The sequence below is a fragment of the Acipenser ruthenus genome, chromosome 51 (genome assembly GCF_902713425.1).
Source record: "Acipenser ruthenus chromosome 51, fAciRut3.2 maternal haplotype, whole genome shotgun sequence".
Classification (NCBI taxonomy): Eukaryota; Metazoa; Chordata; class Actinopteri; order Acipenseriformes; family Acipenseridae; genus Acipenser; species Acipenser ruthenus.
Window position 1 is genome coordinate 1,473,736 of NC_081239.1, and position 26,569 is coordinate 1,500,304.

At 39.8% G+C, this 26,569-nt stretch overlaps 4 protein-coding genes and 2 non-coding genes across 7 annotated transcripts in view; 3 read left to right on the plus strand and 3 right to left on the minus strand.

The window, feature by feature from the left end:
* On the plus strand, positions 1-23,301 carry LOC117967783 (cofilin-1-like). 2 transcript variants are annotated; one of them, XM_059015688.1, is made up of 5 exons: positions 1-93; positions 189-270; positions 12,098-12,491; positions 20,680-20,900; positions 23,030-23,301. In XM_059015688.1, the coding sequence occupies exons 3-5, from the start codon at positions 12,471-12,473 to the stop codon at positions 23,130-23,132; spliced, it is 345 nt and encodes a 114-aa protein (XP_058871671.1). In that variant the 5' UTR covers positions 1-93; positions 189-270; positions 12,098-12,470; the 3' UTR covers positions 23,133-23,301. The 2 variants fall into 2 exon arrangements, with proteins under 2 accessions (XP_058871671.1, XP_058871672.1); XM_059015689.1 differs by lacking the exon at positions 1-93 and having other exon boundaries at positions 119-270.
* Positions 1,082-1,272, plus strand: LOC117967888 (U2 spliceosomal RNA). Its single transcript, XR_004662153.2, has one exon. It is a non-coding gene; the product is annotated as a U2 spliceosomal RNA (small nuclear RNA).
* On the plus strand, positions 2,488-2,678 carry LOC117967883 (U2 spliceosomal RNA). The gene has a single exon (XR_004662148.1). It is a non-coding gene; the product is annotated as a U2 spliceosomal RNA (small nuclear RNA).
* On the minus strand, positions 3,958-10,406 carry LOC117398654 (uncharacterized). The gene is made up of 8 exons (XM_034915308.2): positions 10,281-10,406; positions 8,191-8,240; positions 7,161-7,496; positions 6,639-6,917; positions 6,383-6,493; positions 5,764-6,103; positions 5,199-5,272; positions 3,958-4,978 (listed from the first exon to the last, which is right to left on the minus strand). The coding sequence occupies exons 2-8, from the start codon at positions 8,237-8,239 to the stop codon at positions 4,746-4,748; spliced, it is 1,422 nt and encodes a 473-aa protein (XP_034771199.2). The 5' UTR covers position 8,240; positions 10,281-10,406; the 3' UTR covers positions 3,958-4,745.
* Positions 13,033-19,962, minus strand: LOC117967777 (uncharacterized). Its single transcript, XM_059015685.1, has 8 exons — positions 19,849-19,962; positions 19,357-19,400; positions 16,799-17,134; positions 16,316-16,594; positions 16,056-16,163; positions 15,380-15,719; positions 14,083-14,156; positions 13,033-13,910 (listed from the first exon to the last, which is right to left on the minus strand). Exons 1-8 carry the CDS (start codon positions 19,914-19,916, stop codon positions 13,678-13,680), a joined length of 1,482 nt encoding a protein of 493 aa, XP_058871668.1. The 5' UTR covers positions 19,917-19,962; the 3' UTR covers positions 13,033-13,677.
* LOC131722704 (uncharacterized) overlaps positions 23,295-26,569 on the minus strand; it is a 6,805-nt gene continuing 3,530 nt past the window's right edge. The window contains exons 4-8 of the mRNA XM_059015684.1: positions 25,036-25,314; positions 24,761-24,898; positions 24,140-24,479; positions 23,701-23,774; positions 23,295-23,545 (exon numbers count right to left, since the gene is read on the minus strand). Coding sequence (XP_058871667.1) covers positions 23,322-23,545; positions 23,701-23,774; positions 24,140-24,479; positions 24,761-24,898; positions 25,036-25,314 — 1,055 coding nt within the window. The 3' untranslated portion in view covers positions 23,295-23,321. The remainder of the gene's footprint in view (positions 23,546-23,700; positions 23,775-24,139; positions 24,480-24,760; positions 24,899-25,035; positions 25,315-26,569) is intronic.

Here is a 26,569-nt window from a genome sequence, read left to right on the forward strand (position 1 = left end):
AAAACACATCTGTGACGTCGCGGTTCTGTCTGCTCGAGGACAGCGCGGGAGCGGCGAGCGACGAGGAGCGTCAAACGAGGGACGATTTAAAACGTATTTGAAATTGTATTTACTTGACGTATTATCATTATTGTTATTGTTATTACTTTGTTAAAGTATTTTGTAAACGTTTTATTTATTTTTTTAAGCAACATTACACGCTTTTTCTGACTGAATTCGGCGTCTCCGGGGTCGTGTTGAATTTCGGTCGAAACCTTTCTTGCCAGACAGGTCAGTATATATTTTATTATTTATTTTGGGTGTTTTTTTTTGTTTTCTGCGGGTATTTTAAATTTAGTTCGCCTTGGTACAATATATTTAAGTTTTGTGACATTTTTGGAGCTCTCTACTTTACCGTCGGCCCAGCTACGCGTTATTTGTGGGCCTTCTCCAGTAAATTAATTAGATTGAACATTTCAATGTTCTCAATAAACTACCATGTGCTGGTATTTAATTTTGTAATAATGTACGTACTAGAAAGTGGAACATGTACAGTACGCTGTATTTTATTGTAAGCTGTAGTAATTTAATATCGGTTGCTGTATTTAAACATTGTTTAGTGAGGCTTTCAGTTTTGAAGTAGGTCTATAACTGGTGTTTAGCTTATCAATAGAAAGCAAGTTGTTTTTTGGGGTATTGTAAACGGTAAACTAGCCCAAATATTTATTGTATCGATATTAAGTGGCGGTTATTTCTCCTCAGTTTATTGGTGGCGGGTTTGTTTTGTATATTAAACTTTTTTGTTAACAAATGCGTCGCTTGAAGGAGAGAAATTGCTAGAAACCGAAATCCGGTGTGCGTCATTGTAATGGGCGGGGTTATTCAAATATACAGACCGCACGGCATGCTGGGGGTTGGTAAATAACATTTATACAGTTAAACAATGTAACACGTCTAGTTTGTATCTGCCGTCAGGAATGTGATTTGTTAGTATGTGTCGATGTCTGTGTTAAAATGCAGCTGTGGAGGGGCTAGTGGGAGGTCACCGTGACGGGGAAATATCTCGGCGGAGGCGCGGCTCTCGTCTTGAGAGCGAAACGGCATCGCTTCTCGGCCTTTTGGCTAAGATCAAGTGTAGTATCTGTTCTTATCAGTTTAATATCTGATACGTCCCCTATCTGGGGACCATATATTAAATTGATTTTTGGAACTGGGAGATGGAAGAGGGGCTTGCTCCGTCCACTCCACGCATCGACCTGGTATTGCAGTACCTCCAGGAACGGTGCACTCCCCTCCCGGGGGGAAACTAAACTGGTGAAAAATAGATGTAGTGTTTAGGAAATTCCAGTAGGATGGTGTGTGGTTTGTTCTGGCTGTGTGTTACCTGTGTAAAGCAAGGAAGGTGTACAAGCTGAGTCCAGTTATTACTATACGTGTTTTGAAAAGTAACTGAAAACACTCATTTCATACTGTATGTAAAACCGAAAGCCCCGAAAAAAAAGATTTACGTAGAACTCGTAAATAGCAAAAAAAAAAAAAAGGCCAGTGTTTGGTTTGTCCAGGCTGCTTGTTCCCGGGTATAAGCACTTGCAGGAACTGCAAGCATTAAGCTGCAATATCTTGTTGCATCCAACAGATGGCGCCACAGCAATTTTTGCACCTTGTAGTGTCAATTGCTCTGTGAAGAGCTGTTTGTGAAGTTTAATTTCAATTTCTGCAAGTTAATTAATTTGATTATTGCCCGACTTTGCCCCTAGATTGTTTCTTCTACCGAATTTAGCACTTTGACTCCTGGTATTTGTTCCAAACCATGTTCTAAATTGTTTAATTGAACCAACCCAGACCCTGTAGTTAATTATCTCCTTTGTCTGTTACACCTGGAGTGGAGTATTGCCCTCCAGGACTGATACTGGACACCCTGATCTGTGGCTGATTTGATTTATGGCTGATTTGACCCAGTTTCTGTGATCTATAAAGGATGATGCAGAATTAAGTTTACTTCAAAATAACCCATTAAGTGCCAGTGTTGTAATAGAGGACAGGCTGCTTTGTAATTTCTAGAGCATTAACTGACCTCTACCTCAATTCTCTTCACCTATATTATGATAACTTGCTCTAATTTTAACTGCAAAAGTTGTCTAAATGTAATGTATACAATTATATAAGTATAGCTTGTGCTAAATACATGCTTTCTGTAGCTCACAGTGTGTCCACCAGGTGGCACTGTAGTGCCGTGGTTAACATTGCCTTCATGCAGCAGCTTTGCGCATGTATTTGTGATGCAATAATAGGGAGGCGTGTTTATGCTGTTTGGAATGCTGGGTTGATTTAGCTCCGAATAAAGTCCCGTTTAAAAACTAAAAGCACACTCCAGATTTAGAAGTTAATATAACATGCGTTGCTGTGTATGGCTTTGTTCCTGTGTTAAAATACTTGCATACGTCCCTCCCACCTTAACTGGTGAAGGAGTGAGCCGAGGGGGGACCCTCGTCTCAAGGGCAGCTCAGCATCGCTTCTCGGCCTTTTGGCTAAGATCAAGTGTAGTATCTGTTCTTATCAGTTTAATATCTGATACGTCCCCTATCTGGGGACCATATATTAAATTGATTTTTGGAACTGGGAGATGGAAGAGGGGCTTGCTCCGTCCACTCCACGCATCGACCTGGTATTGCAGTACCTCCAGGAACGGTGCACTCCCCTCCCGGGGGGAAACTAAACTGGTGAAAAATAGATGTAGTGTGTAGGAAATTCCAGTAGTATGGTGTGTGGTTTGTTCTGGCTGTGAGTTATCTGACTAAAGCAAGGAAGGTACAGCTTAAGTGTACAAGCTGAGTCCAGTTATTACTATACGTGTTTTGTAAAGTAACTGAAAGCACTCATTTCATACTGTATGTAAAAACCTAAAGCCCCGAAAAAAAGATCTACGTAAAACTCGAAAATAGCAACAAAAAGAAAAAAGCCTTGTGTTTGGTTTGTCCAGGCTGCTTGTTCCCGGGTATAAACACTTGCAGGAACTGTAAGCATTAAGCTGCAATATCTTGTTGCATGCAACAGATGGCGCCACAGCAATTTGCGCTCCTTGTAATGTCAATTGGTCTATGAAGAGCTGTTTTAGTGACGTTTAATTTCCATTTCTGCAAGTTAATTAATTTGATTATTGCCCGACTTTGCCCCTAGATAGTTTCTTCTCTGAACGTGGCCCTTTCGCTCCTGGTATTTGTTCCAATCCCTGTTCTAAGCTGTTTAATTGAATCAATTAAATAAACCTCCACCCAGACCCTGTAGTTCATTATCTCCTTTTGCCTGTTAAACCTGAACTGGAATAATGGCCTCCAGGACCGGTACTGGACACCCCTGATCTGTGGCTGAATTGATTTATGGTTGATTTGACCCAGTGTTTCTGTGATATTCTTTAAAGGATGCTGCAGAATGAAGTTTCCTTCAAAAAAACCCATTAAGTGCCAGTGTTGTAATTGAGGACAGGCTGCTTTGTAATTTCTAGAGCATTAACTCGCATCTACCTGTTTTAAATTCTCTTGAACTAATATTATGATAAGTTGCTCTAATTTTAACTGCAAAAGTTGTCTAAATGTAATCTATACAATTATATAAATACAGCTTGTGCTGACATTTTTCTCAAAGAAATGTGGTACTTCATGGGTTAAAATACATGTTTTCTGTAGTTTACAATGGGTCCACCGAGTGGCACTGTAGTGCCGTGGTTAACATTGCCTTCATGCAGCTTCAGCTCATGTGTTCATGATGCAATAATAGGGAGGCGTGTTTATGCTGTTTGGAATGTTGGGTAGATTTAGCTCCGAAATAAAGACCTGTTTAAAAAGTAAATAAAGCACACTCCAGCTTCACGAGTTTATAGAACATGTATTTGCTGTGTGTGGCTTTGTTCCTGTGTTACAGTACTTGCATACGTCCCTCCCACCTTAACTGGTGAAGGAGTTAGCCGAGGGGGGCCCCTTGTCTCCAGTAACTATTTACATCATTCAGAACCTGCTGGAATATAAAAGGCGCAGAAATTACAAAGTCAAATTAGAAACATAATTCAATAACTATTGATGTATTCACCATAAACAGAATTAACTTTGACCTCTTGACGTTAAAGTAAATAACACAATAAATAAATCAAAACTGTAAATACATTAACATATATGTAAAAACATATATCATTTAATTTAAAAAGAAATACATACAAAATTGTAAATAAATACATAAAATGGTGACTAGTAATAGATCCTCCCTGCCTGGAGTAATCGAAATCAGTCTCAAAAACAAACTCCATTGCAGCCTGCACGTCTATCTTGCCCGATCTCTTACTCCTCACAAAATGAGCTGTCTCTGCTTTCACTCCTAACTACAATCTCATCCGGGTTCAAAGTTCATCGAGCCTTCCCTTCAGTCCACGTGACTGTTTTAAGCCTATCAGTACACACAGATCACATTTCAGCATCATTTTTGATTTTTATCATTACAAAGCACAATATATCAGATGTCATGGTAAGTGATCTTATAAAATGGCTGGGATAAATGCAATAACCCACTCCAGGGTGTGCAGTAAGACACATCTTATAGTACTTCTGAGTGGTTGAAGACACTCAGCCTATGGCAAAACAATGTTCTGTGGTTCTTGGCTCACAGTAATGACAATGCAGTGCCATTGTGTGTCAACAGAAAACCATCCAACACTATTTTAAATTGAATGATTCTTGTACTGTACTCTTTACCAGGATACAGTGGGTGTGAAGGACACATCAAACATTCTCCTTTAAGTGTACCGTCTCAAATTCAGGGACAAGAGTCTCATCAATACAGGCGATCACAAAATCCAAAAACTCCTCATCCCTCTTTGCACTTCTCTTGTGCTCCTGTATCGTGTAGTTGTGAAATGTGAACACCCGTTTACTCCCCAGATCCTTGAAGAAACGTTTCAGCTCATCTGCATTTTCAAAGTTCTTCATGGTCAGCGCAGTGAAAGGGTACGAGCCTAGGAACAAAAAAATAAAATACAAATAATTTGATAGCTTTGCTGTTCCTTCCTCTGGCGAAGTCCATTGAAACTACATGTGCAACAGATATTACGATCCCATCTGAAACTCTTTTTGGTGCTCTTTTCTTTTAGTGTCAGGTGGGATCCTAATACCTGCTGCACAGTGTGGTGGCAGGATACATATTGTTTAAAGAATTTGTTCAAAAACTAAACTTACCTGAAACACTTCTAACATCTTCAAACAGTTTTTGAATTTCATCTTTGGTTGTTGCTGTCAGCTTGTTGATGCAACTGAAAGACATTAATATGATCTGTGTCACATGGCAGGATCTTCATTAGGAAACAGCACAGGCACATTGTGAGATGCAGGACAGTGCAGTTCAGTGCATGGGCAAGCTTTTTGATTCATCAGAATTCAATAAGTGCTCTAATAGATGCACCATATTCTAGCAGTTCTGAGATGAAAGGACCAACTTGAATTTTTCCCTGACGCTACTGTTCCTATTGTCGGACAGCTTTCTGGGCAGCCATATTGAGAAGGTCTTGTGGTTTGTGAACTGTTTGGTGCTTGGAACGGTTTGCAGCAACCATCTTGAAGAGGTCATGAGGAGGTCTTGTCTGTTGTGTTTGGAGCGAGTCATAACTTTGAATCATGGAGTCGTACATAAAGGGAATCAGAATACCAAACCAACAGCCATTACCCTGATAAGTGTACCTTTTCCAAGACTGTTGTTCGAGAAAGTGGTCTAGCTTATGGTGATTTAAATGGTCATTATTATTACCTTTGTACAAACACAAAAGGACATCTAGAACACTGGACTTGCTTTCTCCACTTGTCCAGGTAGGAGTCCCTTTCACTGGTCCAGAACCTGTCCTCTGGCTGCAGCAGTGCTCTGGTGATGGTGATGCGCTCTGTCAGGGGCACCTCCTCAGGCTGGGCATAATGTGGGGGACCCTTCTCCGCACCAGCCCAGTTAGCAAAGGGTTCTTCAGCCTTGTAGGCAAACACACAGGAGTTGATGAGCGACGACATGCCGTGCTTTGGTCTCCCAATCAGAACAATGACCATGTCATCTGAGAACCTAGAAATCCTCTTCCGCATTCTGGTCAGATTCTGGCGTCCTGAGAAACACAAACAAATGGATATGAAGATGAATATGGATAGGATCGCTCAATTAGAAATATCCAAGTTATTCTCGTTTTCCAATGCGTTTTTCAAAAAAGCAACATTGCAAAGTGTGTGTTGAGTGCAGTACAGAATTAATTTTAAATTTATAGACTCGTTCAACATTAATGCAGTAAAACTGAATTTCAAAATGGGCATTTAGTAACTTTTTCTTTTAAGGGTGTGCACACAGGCATACCACTAACTGCAAGAGGGATAGAGAAGTCGAACAGCACCTTTAGAGAGATACCGGTATATCATGAACCCAACACAACAAGCCAGGATGAAAAGGGCGACAGGGATTAGGGTTGATGTCATTATAATGTGCTGATCATCGGTCTCTTGTCCTGCAGAAAAAGAAAAAAAAACAGTAAAACATATTCCATGAACTCTTTCAACACTGCACACCTGTCTGGGTCATTTGAAAACAAGTTTTTCACACAGTATGCATGCAATACCCCGAGTTATGCTGCAGGTGAATAACACATTTACCTGGAGTGACTCGCGTGCAGTTGGTTTTGTGTTCTTGGAGAGGCTGGTTCCACACTGTACAGCAGACTGTTGCCTCTTCAGTAACATTCCTTGTTAATTTACTCACAACATCATACAGCCCCTCTGGATTCAGTGTGTGCTGCGTGACTGAATCCGGAGTGTAATTCATCCCACTGCCACCGGTCCAGGTCACCAGCGCAGGAGGGAAACCATTTCTAGAAGAGCAGGTGAAGGAGCGAGTGTCCAGGGCTTCTGTCAACTGGGGGGGTTCGTAAGAGGCTGCAAAGAGAGACGCTGCTTAGGCAACAAGAGCAAATGCTGGTTGATCTTGGGGGTCAATTTTCATGCCTCAAGCCTGCCCTGGACTGGACTAGAGGGAGCACCCTTTCTCTTAGGGGGCGAGGGAGGGAGGGAGCAGTTCAGTCTCCATGCCTCAAACCTGCACCGGACTGGAGGGAGCCCCCTTTCTCTTAGGATGAGGGTTGGAACTATGCAGAGATCACAAAGAAGTTAAATACATACCTAGAACAGTTAGTTCAACGAATTTAGTGTAAAGACCGCCTGTCAATACAGCAGTACACTCATAAAGCCCCTTATCAGACACCTGCACGTTCTCAATGAAGAGAGAGGCATTTCCCTCTCTGAATTTGTCTGGGTAAACGCGCCCCCTCCTGGAGGCTGCCCTGTCCAGCAGCTGATCCACGCCACCAATGAAGTGCTGGATCTCCGCGCACTTTGCATTCTCACAGTGGAGCCACCATACAGGCTTGTCTTGGCTCATCCTGGCAGCGTCAAATGTGCATTCGATCCAGACGTCATTGCCGCGGACCGCTGTGATTTTTTTCACAAAACTCACTCCTGAAAGAGCATGGATGGAGGGTTAATAAAGTGTTTATTAGTAGACCTTATAAAGCATTAACAATGACATTTATAATGTGCTTGAATAATGATTTGTCCTTAATAACCTAATTTATAAATGGTTTTATAGGTATTTATAGCTTGCTCTTTCTGCATATTATTACTCTAATAAATGGCAGTAGTGTTTATTAGCAGACATTATAAAGCATTAATAATGGTGCTAATAAGGTGCTTTATAAATATTTATAAGCGGTGTGTTCATAGTTTATATACTATGTATTCATCATCTGTAAAGGGTGCTACCAAAGAGTGCTACCAAAAAATGTTTATCTGTAATATACAGCACCTTCAGGCTTTGAGTCTCAAATACCCCTGCAGGTCATTAACTGCCTGTAAAGGTCGTGAACTCTTAAACATTGGAATTGTTTAGCATGGGAAGCAACAGGTGTATAAACACACCTACTGTAGTTTCGTTTTTTTAAGAACAAGCACACACACACTCGTGACCGAGATAAATACTAAAATTGTTTATATTTTAGAAAGTCTTATTTCAATCAATCTTTTTTATATAGCGCCTTTCATAGTGGACCACCATCACAAAGCGCTTTGTGAAAGTCTTATATTTGTATTTATCATTCCTATATATAATTATACATACACTTTTTAATAAATGGAAATAAATAAATAAACTTACCAGTACGTTTAACAACCAATAAGATCAGCCCAGTGACAAAAAGCTTCATTCTAAAGAGAAATAAAGATTGCACACCTGTAAAACATGAAGATGATCAAAAGTATATATATATATATATACACTACCGGTCAAAAGTTTTAGAACACCTCCATTTTTCCAGTTTTTATTGAAATTTACGCAGTTTAATGTCTCAATGTACTCTGAAATTAAAGCATAGAACAAATAAACAATTGGAGATAAAAAAAGAAATCATGGAATCGTTTTGTTTAACAAAATTTAATCTAAATTTTTGACTCATCAAAGTAGCCACCTTTTGCAGATATAACAGCCGAACACACTCATGGCATTCTTTCTACAATGGAAATCAAATATTGTTCGGAAAGTTCTTCCCAACACTGTTGCAGAAGTTCCCACAAATGTGTTGCACTTGTAGGTTGCTTTGCTTTCACCCTTCTGTCCAGTTCATCCCAAACCAGCTCGATGGGGTTTAAGTCTGGAGACTGTGCTGGCCATTCCATGATTTGAAGCCTACCGTCTTGTTCTTTTCTTCTAAGGTAGTTCTGACATAGCCTGGAGGTATGTTTTGGGTCATTATCTTGCTGTAGGATGAACCCCTGACCAACTAAGCGTATACCAGAGGGTATTGCATGGCGCTGCAAAATGCTGTGGTAGCAGTTTTGGTTCAGGGTGCCACTCACTCTGTGCAAGTCATCGACTCTGGATCCAGCAAAAGAGCCCCAGACCATCACGTTTCCTCCTCCATGTTTGACAGTTGGTGTCACACACCGAGGAACCATCCTTTCGCCTACTCAACGGCGTACAAAAACCCTGCGTGATGAACCGAAGATTTCAAATTTTGATTCATCGGTCCATAAGACCTTCTTCCAGTCTTCAGTAGTCCACTGGCGGTGCTTCATGGCCCAGGCAAGCCTCTTTTTCTTATTTTGCCATCTTAGCAATGGCTTTCTTACTGCCACTCGACCTGTCAAACCTGCAGCTCGAAGTCTTCTCTTCACAGTTGAAACTGAGACTTGCTTACTTCGACCAGTGTTAAGCTGTGCTTGAAGCTGTTGTCCTGTGAGCCGCCTATCACGCAAGCTGTTGACTCTCAGAAACTTGTCTTCTGATTCTGTTGTGGCTTTGGGTCTGCCAGACCTCTTCCTGTCAGAGTTTCCTCCAGTTTCCAAGTGCCTTTTGATGGTGTAGGAAACTGTACTCACTGACACCTTGGCTTTCTTTGCAATTTCTCTAAAGGAAAGACTTACACTTTTAAGGGTTATAATGGTCTGTGTCTTCCTTTGTTAATTGCCTTTTTCTCGCCATTATGAGAGCAATATACTACTTCCTGCAGTACAATACTGTCCAAATAATGCTTAAGAGGGTGTAGTAACACAGTCTGTTCCAACACTGCTTTTATACAGACAGAGGGTTTGTAAGTAATCAACAAAAGTTGGGACACATGTAGGAATTGTTAGCATCAACTTTCAAGGCTTAATTTGCTTCCATTGCTGGAGAATAGCTGTAAGTTGTTAACCCATTACTTGTTCCCTGAAAAAGGCCTTTTTGTATAACTCTGAAATGTACATTATTTTTCAGTTTTTGGTAACCTAAACTTTTTTTTAACCTCTGGCAGTTTACCGCTTACCTTTGTACCATTTCAGGTTATTCACTGGACTTGAACTGCTTAAATTTCAATAAAAACTGGAAAAATGGGGGTGTTCTAAAACTTTTGACCGGTAGTGTATATATTTTAATGTATTTGAACATGTATTTGTTACAGGCACAGCCTACAGGATAGATGTGTGTAACTGTCCAGGTGTAGTAAAGCAGCATTTTAGTATTTTTTCACGGATATAAAACAAATCGCTGTTTATAAATAATATATGTTTAATTGGACATGATAGTTTAGCAGTTGAGCTCATTAATAACTGCAGTGTTCCAGTTTGTTATGCAATGTTACGATTACAAACAGAATACTGCTTTCTACCTGCCCAGAACCTCTACACGGCTCGGGGGTTTCCGGCAGGCTCAAGTTCTGTTGTCCACGAGTCCTCCTCCTTTTATTCGGTAACAAATGGAAAGAAACTTACCTGCAGGAAAAGGGGTTTGTTCCACCGACAAAAAAATATTCTTGTTAAGTACGAATACACTTCCAGCAGCCTAGTTCCAAACAGTACACGCTTCTGTCCAGCCCGCAGTCTACACGCATGTTTACTCATTTTCTTCCCTTAATGTTTAATTGCTGCGATTCCAATTTATAACCAATCAGGTGTTTGATGCCAGCAAGCGACAGTAAAAGCCCCTCAGCTCTACAGCTGCACAGCTAAGATAAGCGCCGCAGCCTCACACAGATGTATGACCCCACCCTTCTACTTGCGCTCAGCTGCTGCAGTTTCGGTTTTGCTTCTGTTTTCTTTTGATGTTTAAATGGCTGCTAAATTATAACCAATCACGTGTTTGATGCCAACCAAACAGTCAGACAAACTAGTCAAGGAAACTATTTTAATAAAAAAAGTGGTCCACAAATCTTAAATCAAACTGATAAATAGGTTTTCAGTAATGTATTTTAAATACAAAATAGTAAAACAATGTTTTAAATAAGTTGGCCCTATCTGCTGGTTGTGATATACGCCTACACCTAAAGTATTTTGTATTTTTTTTTTCATAATGAACTGAAAATGTCAGTATTGACTCATCAAGTACGTCAATAATGCATGCCCTGGTACAGCTGCACATTAATATTTATTTCTTAGCAGACACCCTTATCCAGGGCGACTTACAATTGTTACAAGATATCACATTATTTTTACATACAATTACCCATTTATACAGTTGGGTTTTTACTGGAGCAATCTAGGTAAAGTACCTTGCTCAAGGGTACAGCAGCAGTGTCCCCCACCTGGGATTGAACCCACGACCCTCCAGTCAAGCGTCCAGAGCCCTGACGACTACTCCACACTGCTGCCCACATTCAAGATAAGAGCCATCGCTATTATCAACCATGACATATAATCATCGGTATGTAAAGAATACAAATTAGAAATGGATGGTTTAAATCAAAATCACAAGTATTCTCCAGAAATATGAAATGTAATTGCGACAGACAGACACCTCCATACTGATATTCAAAGTAACTTTGATTTGCTGAGAGGATGTACATAATGTTGAACTAATCTACAGCTGTATACAATATGTATGACTGTCTCATCCTTCAGCCCCTCTTGTCCTCCTCAAATCTGTGATAATGTAATATGTATTGCTTAACCATTTATATACTGCACATTTCATTGCTCTTTACACTGTTGAATAATATCTAACCCCTTTCCAAAGAATTTGCATTTTTTATTGTTGGTTTATCACAAAGGAATAATCAATGTAGCCCAGTTAATAGCCAGTTCTGTATCCTGAGCACGCAAGTAACTTGCATATGCATGTTATGTAAAGCTCAAAGTTGTATAAAAAAAAATCAAAACAACCTATGAGTAAAATAGTTTTCCCAGTTTCTATTTGAAATATCAACATTCTCAAAAATCCTATTTAAAATAACCCCCCCCCCCCAAATCCTATTTTATATGTATGTCTAACTACTCCAATACACTGCTTCTGTAAGGGCAGTTCCAGCGACCCACCCAATTTTAATTTAATTAACAATCCGTCTAATACTATTCAAATTCATTAACAATTCAAACTTACGCCAGTGTCTTCGGCTGCCAGATTGGTGAAAGACAATACGAAAACATCGCACCCGGTGATTTTTCAATACCGGGGAGTACTGGGATTTTTTTTTTCTGTATTAAATAATTAATAATCTTTTTTCCAATTCATTACAATTTGAATTGTTATATATATATATATATATAATCTTTTTTTTTAAATTGAATTCATAACTTAAACTTTGAATTTCAAGGTACTTCAAAGAAGACTGAGGGAGGCATACGTTCTAAATTTCCCATTATTGAAAATCACCATCTGAGCTTGTGAAAAACGAACCCGATGCCCAACTCTGAGCTTCTGAAAAACGAACCTGATGCCCAACTCTGAGCTTCTGAAAAATGAACCTGATGCCCAACTCTGAGCTTCTGAAAAACAAACGCGACGCCCAACTCTGGGCTTCTGAAAAACAAACACGACGCCCGACTCTGAGCTTCTGAAAAACAAACGTAACGCCCGACTGAGCTTCTGAAAAACGTCCCTGACGCCCGACTGAGCTTCTGAAAAACAAACACGACGCCAGACTCCGAGCTTCTGAAAAACGTCCCCGATCCCCGGTTCTAATTTCCATGCAGGAAGGCAAAAAGAAGGTAAGAGAGGGGTTACAAAATATCCAGAGGGATTTAGTGGCTAAGTGCTTTCTATTGATATCAGCCTTTATCATTATTATTATTATTATTATTATTATTATTATTATTGTTACAATCTTAAAATTGTTACAAGATATCACATTATTTTTACATACAATTACCCATTTATACAGTTGGGTTATATGTTCTTTGTTCAATTAAACATTTGTATAACAGGCTCCTGCTTGACTCTGCATTCATAAGCAGGTCAGCACTTGCCTGTGTTGCAATGAATTTCGTTTCACTTCCTCTATTTTAAACAAGCAGGCCTGCCCACTAAGAACATCACATGCATGTTTTTTTTTTTTTTTTATAAACCTGATAACGGGTCATTTCTACTTTTTTGTTCGGACTCCAGTTATATTGTTATTCTTCTGTGGCTAATAATTCAGGTGCTAGATATATACTAGAGAGGCACACTGAACACTAGTAAATATAGAAGCAATAAAGGACGAGCTGAAATGCAAATATAAAGTAATTTATTTTATAAGGAAGTGCTAGACAAACTGCAGGAGTGCAAAAAGTGCAAACATTTCGTTCAATTCAATCCCCGAAAGGACCATGAATATAGTATAAATATCCATAAAATATTTCTTACATATATTTACATTTGCTGATATATATAATGTAATTACACACATATGTAGAGTGTTTATAATGAATGAGATAATCATTTAACAGTGATCACTAAAAACCATGTAGATCAGATTGAAGTCTATGAGAATAAACCTTTTTTTGAAAAAAAAAACATCAGTTTATTGCATGCTGTTTTACAATTATTATTATTAGTATTATTATTATTGATTTCTTAGCAGACGCCCTTATCCAGGGTGACTTACAATTGTTACAAGATATCACATTATTTTTACATACAATTACCCATTTATACAGTTGGGTTTTTACTGGAGCAATCTCTGTAAAGTACCTCGCTCAAGGGTACAGCAACAGTGTCCCCCCACCTGGGATTGAACCCACGACCCTCCGGTCAAGAGTCCAGAACCCTAACCACTACTCCACACTGCTGCCCTGCTGTATGGAGTAGTGGCAATGCAATGGTTTTGCATTAAGGGGTAATGGTAGCACAATAGCTCCTATGGCATGAGGCCGTCATTGGTAGAATGGCTCCACAGTGGCTGTGAAGGGCACATCATTCCATCTTCATTAAGGGCGTTTTTTCAGGGTTCGTGGCAAGAGCTTCATCAATACAGGCGATCACGAAATCCAAAAACTCTTCGTCCCTCTTTGCACTTCTCTTGTGCTCCTGTATCGTGTAGTTGTGAAATGTGAACATGCGTTTACTCCCCAGACTGTGGAAGAAAGGCACCAGCTCCTTTGCAATTCCAAAGTTCTTTTTTGTCAGCACAGTGATGGGGTACAAGCCTAGAAATGAAAGAAAAAAAATAAAATAATTGACGTCTCTGCTTGATGTTCACATGCCTTGCCCAGCTCTGCATGCTAATAAAATCATGGTCATGTTGATTGAACTGTAGCGAGACAGGAGTTGGTATGAAGTTGAAATGCTCAATCATATCTCTGTAAAATAAACCCTTACCTGTCACACTTCTAATATCCTCAAACAGTGTTTGAATTTCATCTTTGGTTGTGTCCGTCAGCTCCTTGGTGCAACTGAAAGACAATAGTGTAATCTGTGTCACATGACATGGTATTTATTTAGTACACAATACAGGCCCATCAAGATGCAATGCCTTGTACTGTATGCTTGTTGCACTGCACACAGTGCCACTGGTGGCCACAGGTTGTGACTGCAGTTTCTTTACTCAATGTCAGTCACACGTGTGGACAGACAGGTCGGACAGGATTGTACATGGATTAGGGAGTGGTTAACATGCAGAAAACAGAAAGTACTGATTAGAGGAGAAACCTCAAAATTGAGTGAGGTAACCAGTGGAGTACCACAGGGATCAGTATTAGGTCCTCTGCTGTTCCTAATCTACATTAATGACTTGGATTCTGGTATAGTAAGCAAACTTGTTAAATTTGCAGACAACACAAAAATAGGAGGAGTGGCAAACACCGTTGCAGCAGCAAAGGTCATTCAAAATGATCTAGACAGTGTTCAGAACTGGGCAGACACATGGCAAACGAGGTTTAATAGAGAAAAGTGTAAGGTACTGCATGCAGGCAATAAAAATGTGCATTATAAATATGGGAGCCATATGGGAGCTACTGAAATTGAAGGAATCTATGAAATGTCTTCATCTAGACAATGTGGGGAATTTATAAAAAAGGCCAACAAAATGCTCGGATATATAGTGAAAAGTGTTGAATTTAAACCAAGGGAAGTAATGTTAAAACTTTACAATGCATTAGTAAGACCTCATCTAGAATATTGTGTTCAGTTCTGGTCACCTTGCTACAAAAAGGATATTGCTGCTCTAGAAAGAGTGCAAAGAAGAGCGACCAGAATTATTCCGGGTTTAAAAGGCATGTCAGATGCAGACAGGCTAAAAGAATTGAATCTATTCAGTCTTGAACAAAAAGACTACACGGCGATCTGATTCAAGCATTCAAAATTATAAAAGGTACTGACAATGTCGACCTAAGGGACTTTTTTGACCTGAAAAAAGAAACAAAGACCAGGGGTCACAAATGGAGATTAGATAAAGGGACATTCAGAACAGAAAAGAGGAGGCACTTTTTTACACAGAGAATTGTGAGGGTCTGGAACCAACTCCCCAGTAATGTTGTTGAAGCTGACACCCTGGGATCCTTCAAGAAGCTGCTTGATGAGATTCTGTGATCAATAAGCTACTAACAACCAAACGAGCAAGATGGGCTGAAAGTCCTCCTCTCGTTTGGAAACTTTCTTATCTTCTTATGACACCTACCTGTGTACAAATACAAAAGGACATCTAGAACACTGGACTTGCTTTCTCCACTTGTCCAGGTAGGCCTCCCTTTCACTGGTCCAGAACCTGTCCTCTTTTTCCAGCAGTGCTCTGGTAATGGTGATGTGCTCTGTTAGGGGCACCTCCTTAGGCTGGGCATAATGTGGGGGACGCTTCACAGCACCGGCCCAGTTATCAAAGTGTTCTTTAACCTTGTAGGCAAACACACAGGAGTTGATGAGCAACGACATGCCATGCTTTGGTCTCCCAATCAGAACAATGACCGTGACATCTGAGAAACTAGAAATCCGTTTCCGCATTCTGGTCAGATTCTGGCGTCCTGAGAAACACAAACAAATGGATATGAAGATGAATATGGATAGGGTCACTCAATTAGAAATGTCCAAGCCTTTCTAGTTTTCCAATACAGCGTTCAGAGAAATACAACAATTGAGTTTCAAAACTAAAATTAAAAAGCAACACTTCTTCTGGGCTATAACATTGTTAGGAGTGTGGAGAGAGTGCAGTAGATATTTCATTTTAAATTATAGACCCATTCAACATTAATGTAGTAAAATTAAATTTCAAAATTGGCATTCAGCATTTCCTTTCAGGGTGTGCACACAAGCACATGCAGATCAATAACTGCATGAAGGATAAAGAAGTAGAACAGCACCTTTATAGAGATACCAGTATATCATGAACCCAACACAACAAGCCAGGATGAAAAGGGTGACAGGAATTAGGGTTGCCGTCATACTGTGCTGATCATCAGTCTCTTGTCCTGCAGAAAAAAAACAAAAAAAACACACTCTAAAACATATTCCATGAACTCTTTCAACACTGCACACCTGTCTGGGTTATTTGAAAACAAGTTGTTCACACAGAATGCTGCAATACTCCCTGAGTTGTGCTGCAGGTGAATAACACATTTACCTGGAGTGACTTGCGTGCAGTTGGTTTTGTGTTCTTGGAGAGGCTGGTTCCACACTGTACAGCAGACTGTTTCCTCTTCAGTAACATTCCTTGTTAATTTACTCACAACATCATACAGCCCCTCTGGATTCAGTGTGTGCTGTGTGACTGAATCCGGAGTGTAATTCATCCCACTGCCACCGGTCCAGGTCACCAGCGCAGGAGGAAAACCATTTCTAGAAGAGCAGGTGAAGGAGCGAGTGTCCAGGGCTTCTGTCAACTGAGGGGGTTCGTAAGAGGCTGCAAAGAGAGAGACGCTACTTAGGCAACAATAGCAAGTGCAGTGGATGGACAAGAAGAGGGAGCACCATTTCTCTTAGGGGATGAGGGAGGGAGCAGTTCAGTCTCCATGCCTCAAACCAGCCCTGGACTGGAGGGAACACTCTTTTTCTTCAGGTGTGAGGGTGGGAACTATGCAGAGGGCACAAAGTTAAAAATACATACCTAGAACAGTTAAAACAGAGATTTTACTGTAAAGACCGCCTGTCAATATGACATTACATTCATAATGCCCATCATCAGACATCTGCACATTCTCAATGAAAAGGGAGGCAATTCCATCTCTGAATTTATCAGGGTAAACCCTCCTCCTCCTGGAGGCTGCCCTGTCCTGCAGCTGATCCACACCGTTCTTATAGTGTTGGATTTCTGTGCAGACATCATTGTGACAGTGGTGCCACCATACAGCCTTGTCTTGTCTCATCCTGGCAGCGTCAAACATGCATTCGATCCAGGCGTCACTGCCGCGGACCGCTGTGATTTCTTTCACAAAACTCTCTCCTGAAAGAGCATGGATGGGAAAACAAGTTTTCAGTCAATGGTAGGAAGGTGCGGGTCAGGCATTAATATAACTGATAAAGGAAAAGGTTGATACTTCAACAAAGGGTTACTGTGGAGAATTGAATTCACATAATTGCAGCAGGAATGACTGAATATTATGGAAACAGCTGTTACTCAAGTTCTTCACTATAGGTAATAATAATTTTGTAAATGTGTCATTTTAAATTATCTTTTTAACCCTCTAAAGCAGGGGTCTCCAGTTCTGGTCCTGGAGGGCCGGTGTCCCTCCTGGTTTTTATTCCAACTGTACCCTAAATTAATTGGATCAATTAAGCTTCTAAAGCACTTAATTTGGTCCAATTAATTTAGGGTACAGTTGGAACAAAAATCAGGAGGGACACCGGCTGTAAGGCATTCTGAAAATCATTTTTTTTAAATTCATGTTCAATATTTATAATAAACAAAATAACTATCAAAAAACTGAAAATTAATCATTTGTTTATAAATGTTTTCCAAGTTATAAAAGTTCTACCGTAATTGTGTAATCAAAGAGATTTACTTATACTGTATCACTTGGGCAGTAAATTAGTCTGATCCATCCCTACATTTTATTTTAATTGGTGATGAAAAGCAATTGCTTTCTCTTGTGAAGAAGACATACAGATTGCACTTTGAGCACTTAACATGAGAACAGAAATGTTTGGGAATGAGAAAGGCTCGTCCCTTGTTAGCACACCACTCTCCCCTACTTATGGGAACTAATTTAAAAGCACACAATCTAGGCTTTTAAAAGTTCCCAGTGTTTTAGATCCTACTTCACCTGATAGGCTATTCCATGCAATTATAACTGTGTAAAAAAAAAGTGCTTCCTACCTTCTGTTCTAAACTTACTTTCTCAGCTTTCTCAGCTATGCCCTCTTGATCTTTTCTCTGTGCTAAATTTGAAGTAGTTTTTTGGGTTGACTTTATTTAGACCATTTATGATTTTAAAGACTTCAAATCACATCCCTTCTCTTTTCTAAGCTGAAGAGTTCATTATTTTACCCTGTCATTTCATTCTTTTACTCTGGGATCAGCCTAGTTGCCCTTCTCTGTACCTTCTCCAGTGCAATGATGTCTTTTTTGTAGTGAGGTGACCAGAACTGCACACAGTATTCTAGGTGGGGTCTAACTAGAGCATTGAATAATCTTAACATAACCTCTCTAGAGTTGTATTTTGTTAATTTTATGCTTAAAACCTGGATTATTAATTTTTGGATGCCTTTGCAACCTCATTTCTTGTATCTTCCCTTTATTTAAAGATTACCTACAGAAAGTTTTACACTTGTTTGAAATTAACTCTCTTTGCATGAGGTAGCTTTCGAGCAACACAGTCAATATGAACTTTTGAGCAAACTGCATGGTGTAGCTTTCAGGCAACACAATCTAATTTCAGAAATTAAAAATCTCAAAAACACACCCATATGTGTCCTTGGTGATTTATAAGCATATCAATATTTACATTATGAAAAAAAAACTATCAACAAATTGTGTAGATTACAAGTCCCATCTCCTCCCATTGCATCATATTGAGCCCTGGACAGTCATTGGATTGTAAAACACGTTGATTACTGACAACATCATACAATGAAACTTAAATGTTATCCTCCAGGGTAGAGATTTTGGTGAAGTCATGTTTTGTTGCCTTAAGGCAACAGCTTGTGGTATAGAATTAAATAAATGTAAAGTTATTTTCAAACATTGGGTCCTTTTTTAGAAAAATAAATTTCTTCACTTCAGTAAAACATGTTTATCTGTAAAGCACCTTCAGGCTTTGAGCCTCAAAACCCCTGCAGGTCATTAACTGTCAGTGAAGGTCAGTGACACTTTATTGGGATCGTTTAGCCTGTTGTGTGTGTGAAGAAAATTGTTTGGTACTTCAAGAAGCTCCCTTATTACACCACGCCCACGTGTCAGTCTTAATTTTAACATCGGTTGATGCTCCGCATCGTGTCCTTCAATTGGTTTTTAAATACAGTGTGAGTTTTTTTATTATTAATTTATTTTTCTCATCAGAGAAGCAACTGGAGTATAAAAGGAGATCCTGTTTCTTGGTAAACGGCGCCAGTTAGTTTTAAACACACAGAACTCGTGACCAAGATAAAAAAAAAAAAAAACAGAACTTGTTTATTTTCTATATATAATTATACATAGCACTTTTTAATAAATAAAATAAAACCTACCTGTACCAACTAATAGGATCAGCCCAAAAGCAAAAAGCTTCATTCTATAAGAAATAAAGAAAGCTTTAAAACCTCTTTTTAACACATGAAGTATTTTTACAATATATTTGAACATGTATTTGCTGTAGGCATACAGGATACATTTTGTAACTTAGGGTGTAGTAAAGCAGCATTTTATTCCCCCCCCCCCCCCCCCCCCCCCAAGGACAAACCTATAATAAACTGCGCTTTATAAATGTGTGTGGAATTGGACATTTGTTATCAAACCGGCAGGAATCGTTTCCAATATCACAGTCTATACTGTATCATACCATAATAAACATTGAGAGAAATAAGCTCAGGAGTTTGTTTCTCAAAGATTACTGCGGTATAACAGTCGATTGTAATATTAATAACTATTCCAGTTATGTCAAATTCCACACATATTTATAAACTGCACTTTATTGTTATGTTGTCCTTGAGATACAATAACATAACACAGTGTAAACGTACCTGGCTAGACGTGTTTGTGTCCTGAACAGAGAGACGCGACACAGCTCGAGAGCTTCTGCGAGTTCCATTTTATTTGGTAACTAACATTAAAAATGAGGAACTTTGCAGGGTTGCCTGATGACATGTAAAAAAAACAGGAACAATGTAAATTAATTGTCATACAGGCTGCTTTTATGGAGTTGCATTTCTGTATGTCTTGTGTACTTATGGTCATACACTGACAGTTTGCTGACTGGCTCATTTTCTTTGTTGGTCCGAAGCTGGTGCTGTTTTTAACCCAACATAGTAATCGCAAACCTGGTGTAGGTGTAGACAAGTGCGAAATTGTGTGCCAGTATTCATAAGCCGCCAGATCCCGTCTGAGATCCGTCAAGGAGTCAGTCACTTGGTACTGAATAAACTCCATTAGGCTAGCCAGCAGGGGCGGCTCCAGAAATAATTCCTGGGAGGGGCTTAGCCTGTGGGGAGTGGAGCCAAGCAGAACATTTGGGGGTTAATAAGCTCTGACAACCCAGAGCAATCTCATTTCTGCTTTTGTAGCAGTTATGATCTCTGAAGTCATTATCACGATGACTGAGTTATAATATAAATACATACATTGCTAACGTAGCTGATCTTGTTCTTATGAGTGCGTTATATGAAAGAATTTTAATCAACACACGCTAAATTATGTCACACGGTACACAAATGCGAAATAGAGACAGCATTTGTTTCACTGCATTAGTGAACTATATCACCTTATTAAGCCTAAATTTAAATGAATAAAACACATGCTGTGTTTAAAATTTGTATAAGATGTTTCACTCTGCAAAATTGCATATGAACTTCAAGAAGAGGAAGAAGGCGGTGCTGTTCTGCCTGATCGACGACAAGAAGAACATCATCCTGGAGGAAGGGAAGGAGATCCTGGTGGGAGACGTGGGGGAGAGCGTGGACGACCCCTACCTGACCTTCGTCAAGATGCTGCCCGACGACGACTGCCGCTACGCGCTCTACGACGCCACGTATGAGACCAAGGAGACCAAGAAGCAGGACCTGGTCTTCATCTTCTGGTGAGGAGGCTGGGGGGTGTCATCCAGAACTTCACGATGGTGCTGGATTTAGAGGAGATAGAAAAGTATCTTTTGATAAAAGATGAGGAGTTTAGTCACTATTGCACCGTCTGGTGCTTTGTTACTAATTATATATATATATAATGATTTCCATTACACGAGAGTAGATGTTAAAACTTCATGCTGATTTGAACTCGGCTCTCGCCAAAATAGCAACTAATGTGATCCATATGCATCTCCATCCGTTTGCACTTCCTTCCATATATATATACGTATATAATTTATTGTTTTGCAGTCTTATTTCCATTTCTCCTAAGCGTGTGTCGTTCCACCCCCAGTGTAAGTACACTTGGGATTTTTTTTCCTAAAGCGCTCTCATTTTAAGTGTAGAGGCGCGCTGCAGTGTTTTACAGCAGGGTTGGTGTTCATTGTCAGGTTATTAATTTCAATTCAAGTCTTTTTACACATCTGTGTTGTATACCGGCAGCCTCGCCTCTGTTCGTGCTGCATCTCAAAGCATCACCGTTCTAATGGGAGAGCTTCCCGGGATGGTTTTTCTGAATCCGTTGCACAGAATTCCCTGGTCAGTTTTTAAATTCCCAGGAGCAGGGGACCATGGTGTGCTAACGAGAGACGAGCCATTTAGGCAGGCAGTGTGGTCCAGTGGTTAAAGTCCAGGGCTTGTAACCAGAAGGTCACCGGTTCAAACCCCACCTGTGCCACTGACTGACTCCCTGTGTGTGACCCTGAGCAAGTCACTTAACCTCTGTAAAGCGCTTTGTGATGGTGGTCCATTATGAAAGGTGCTATATAAAAATAAAGATATTATTGATGGGCCAAATGGCCTGTTCTCGTTCTCAAGTTTTAAACATGTCGTACTACTTGTGTTTTTTACCCACATGCCCACCACCAAAAATTTCGAACTGGGACCCCAAGGACTGGAGACCGTGGTACAAACAGTTTATCTTACAGCAGTGTGTCCATGCATTGCTCCATGAGTATGGAGAAGATGGCACTGTGAATTTCTCTAGGTCTTTTTTTTTATTTATAAAATGTAGTGTATTTTACGTTTACACTAGAACTCTAAACCGCCCGCCCCAGTTTGCCTTCATGGACCTCACAAACTGGTCCAATCCAGTTTGTTTTAATTTCCCAGTGCCTAGGACAATATGGATAGCCTTTAAGACTTAAATAGGGTGTGGAGCAACAATGGACTCTATGTACTGTGCGGAAGACAATGCAAGGCCTGTACACACTGTAGTGCAGATTCACAGTGAGAGCTTGAACACACACACACACACCCACACACCCACACATAGACACACACGTACACACTTATGGTTTTGCAGTATTTGGAAACAGCTCTTTTTGACTGACGGTCCTCGTAAGTTTGACAAGTCACTGGTCACCCAAGCTTGTTTTCTGAATGCGACTTGAGAGCGTCTTGCACCTCCGTGGATTCAGGGGGATGCCAGCATTCCACTTGTATTGGGTTAGCTTGTGTTTTCAGAAAGACCCACTTTTTTTTTTTATAACAGTCCCTCTATCTTCCTTCCTCAAATCATTTTAAGGAAATGACATTTGTCTGCAAGGACCGTGTTCACAGCTTGAGTAACAGGAAGGCTCTATATTGTGCTGTTGCAAACAAGAAAATGTGTTGCAACAAGTTGAAAGCTCCCTGCGTTTTGGATATTTTTGTAAAAAAAATAATAAAATATATCCAAGATGGACACCCATACCCAACCTTGCTGTAGTCCCTGCTGTCTCTGTGTTTTTCTAATAGATTTAAATACTGTCTTGTGAAAATGTTTGGTTTTTTTACAGTTATGCATTCGGTGAAACCACAGGCTTGATTTTGTAATTATAGGCCTCCAGATTAATATTTCTATTTGCACGGTTGCCTTTTTTTTTTTCCCCCGTGCACAGGTTCCAGTCACAGTGGCTTTCAATGCATAAAGATTCAGCAGGGTCCGTCTGGCGCTTCGGTTAAGCGTTTGGTAAAACACAGACCTGTAGGATTTTCTTAACTCGAACCCTAAACAGCCTTGTGTGACCTCTCCAATTCATCCTTCTTCCTATTTGTTTTTTCTTTTCTTTTTTTTAATTGATTTATTTATTATCTTCCCCAGGGCCCCAGAAAACGCCCCCCTGAAGAGTGAAATGATCTACGCCAGCTCGAAGGATGCCATTAAAAAGAAATTTACAGTTAAACCAAACACACAACCTAGGTGAATCGTTGGCGTGTTAGTGTTGATTTGATGGGGCTGCAAGTCCATACCTGAACTTTTTTATTTTTTTAGGGAGAAGACTGTCCAGGATTCAGTTACTTGTCTTCTGTGATTCATAGCTAAGGCATTAGGAAATTAGGACAACTGTAAGTAGACAAATAAATACATTTTATTGAATCAAATATATGGAACATCAAACATCATCTATTAAGTGTACTGTCTCCGAATCAGTCTCTTCAATACAGGCATTCATGAAATCCAAAAACTCTTCGTCTCTCTTTGCAGTTCTCTTGTGCTCCTGTATCATGTAGTTGTGAAATGTGAACACGCGTTTACTCCCCAGACTGTGGAAGAAAGGCACCAGCTCCTCTGCATGTCCCTGGTTCTTCTTGGTCAGTCCAGTGAAAGGGTGCGAGCCTAGAAACGAAAGAAAATAATTGATCGCTTTGTTGTGCTGTTAACTTACCTTGCATGCTGTATGAAATAATGATCATGTTGAGTAGTGTAGCGAGATGGGGGTCGGTATGAATCTTCATAGCTGTGTTATGAGTTGGAAAAAAAAAAAAACCTACCCGTAACACTTTTAATGTCTTCAAACAATTCTTTAATTTCATCTTTGGAGACTGTCGTCAGCATCTCGGTACAACTGAAAGACAGCAGTATGATTTGTCACGTGACATGGTCTCCAGTGCACAGAGCCTGAAGCGCATTACATATCACACAGACATTGTGAACTGGACTGGCTACAGGTAAAGATTTAAAAGTCAATTTTCTCATTAGGTGACAATTTGTCGGAATCAGACATTAACTTTGAGACTTTATTGAGGAAAAAATAAAACAAAGAAAGGGAAAAAAAAAGCTCAGTTCCTTGTACTATGTTTCTTGCATAGCACAGCGCCACTGGTGGCCCACTGGTGTAACTGCAGCTTTTTTGACTAACGTAAACCTACACACAGCAATGTCCGTGACATGTCCAACAGATGGGCTGACAGACAAAGACCGGACACGTACCTGTGCACAAACACAAAAGGGCGTCTGTGACTCTGTTCTTCCCTTCTCCACTTGTCCAGGTAGGCCTCCCGTTCACTGGTCCAGAACCGGTCCTCCTGCTGCAGCAGTGCTCTGGTGATGGTGATGCGCTCTGTTAGGGGCACCTCCTCAGGCTGGGCATAATGTGGGGGATCCTTGTCAGCACCAGCCCAGTTAGCAAAGGGCTCTTCAGCCTTGTAGGCAAACACACAGGAGTTGATGAGCGACGGCACGCCATGCTTTGGTTTTCCGATCAGTACAATGACCGTGTCGTTTGAGCAATTGGAAATCCTTTCCCGCTTTGTGGCCAGATTCTGGCGTCCTGAGAAACACAAAAACAAATGGATATGAATATGGAATATGGAATATGGTCAATCAATTTGAAATATTCTAGTCAAAGGTAATTCATGAAAAACATATTGTCCCTTTTGAACATTTTATTAAAAAGCATTAGTGTTTTCCAATGCAGCTTTCAGAGAAATACAACATGAAATTTCAAAACTAAAATTTTAAAAGCATCACTTTTCTGGTTTATAACAGTCGCGAGTGAAGTACAGAATTAATTTTAAATGATAGGCCCTTTCAACACTGCACATCACTAACTGCAAGAGGGAGAGAGAAGTAGAACAGCACCTTCATAGTGATACCGGTATATCATGATCCCAACACAAGCCAGGGTGACAAGGGCGACAGGGATTACGGTTGCTATTATTATAAGGTGCTGATCATCGGCCTCTTGTCCTGCAGAAAAAAAGTAATTCATATTCCATGAACTCTTTCAACACTGCAGAGCTGTCTGAGTCATTTGAAAACAAGTTTTTCACACAGTATGCATGCAATACCCCCTGAGTTGTGCTGCAGGTGAATAACACATTTACCTGGAGTGACTCGCGTGCAGTTGGTTTTCTGTTCTTGGAGAGGCTGGTTCCACACTGTACAGCAGACTGTTTCCTCTTCAGTAACATTCCTTGTTAATTTACTCACAACATCATACAGCCCCTCTGGATTCAGTGTGTGCTGCGTGACTGAATCCGGAGTGTAATTCATCCCACTGCCACCGGTCCAGGTCACCAGCGCAGGAGGGAAACCATTTCTAGAAGAGCAGGTGAAGGAGCGAGTGTCCAGGGCTTCTGTCAACTGAGGGGGTTCGTAAGAGGCTGCAAAGAGAGAGGCGCTGCTTAGGCAACAATAGCAAGTGCAGTGGAACGGACAATAAGAGGGAGCACCATTTCCCTTAGGGGGTGAGGGAGGGGGCAGTTCAGTCTCCATGCCTCAAGCCTGCCCTGGACAAGGAGCACCCTTTCTCTTACACTGTAAAGAATGTCAGTACATTTGTGCAATTAACTGTAATTTAAGTGTTAAAAACAGTTCTGTTTCCCGGTTTAACTACAGTGAAGTTAATTAACTAATATTTCAAGGTAATTAACAGTTTTTTTTTTTTTTTTTTTTTTTTTTTTTTTTTTTTTTTAAGAGAAACATTAAAATTTAATGTTAAACATTTAAAAAAATGCATTGGATTAAAAATATGTTCCGTTTTTAAATTAACTGTTAATTGCAGGTAAAGTTTTTTTTTTTTTTTTTAATTTACGGTGTTCTACATTTCTGGCTATAGAAGCACATTAAAAAAAATGGAAGTTCACTTAGCATCTCAATATTTACTACTAAAGACAGTTATTACAATTATTGTTATTAATAATAATAATTGTATTGTTCGTATGATTGTTTTTATCCCCTTAGTTTCACCCTTAGAGAACGTGTTTGACTAAAGGAAGCAGGCGCTGGCGTTCTAGAACAGTACCGCTGTGTGTTTACTTATTACAGGAACTTTTAAATGTCTTACAAACTAGCCTGACTGAGCACTTTGCATATTTTTTGTGTTACACGTCCCATTTTCCAATCGTGCAAAATACCAGTTGCACATTTGAAATTAAGCACCCGCGGGTCATTTGCATAAAGTACCCTAAAGGATGCTGGGACTGCAGGATTGTTGGGGATATTTTTATTTAAATGTGTTATTGTTTTCTAATTACTTATTGGGGTTCTACTACAGAAGTTATAACGGAAGAAAAAAAAAAAAACATTATATGTTTATTTAAATACAAAAGTTCAGTTGACAGGATTGTTCTGAATAAGTTATTATAGATTTTTGATTACCCTGAATGCGCAGGACCTGTGTGGTTTTGTACAGCGCAGAGAAGTAGTTTTTTCTTTGCAGCGTTCAATATTTTGCAATCTTTGTTGTAGACGCTATACTTCGTTTTAAATCTAATCTGTTAAACTTGAATTTTAACAGTGGTGTCATTATCCAAATTCCGAGAAGACAAGAGTGCTTGCATACATAAAGTTTTGTCTGATATTAATTATAAAATCACATGCAGCAATAAAATGAGCTTAAGCGGGTTGACAAGACGG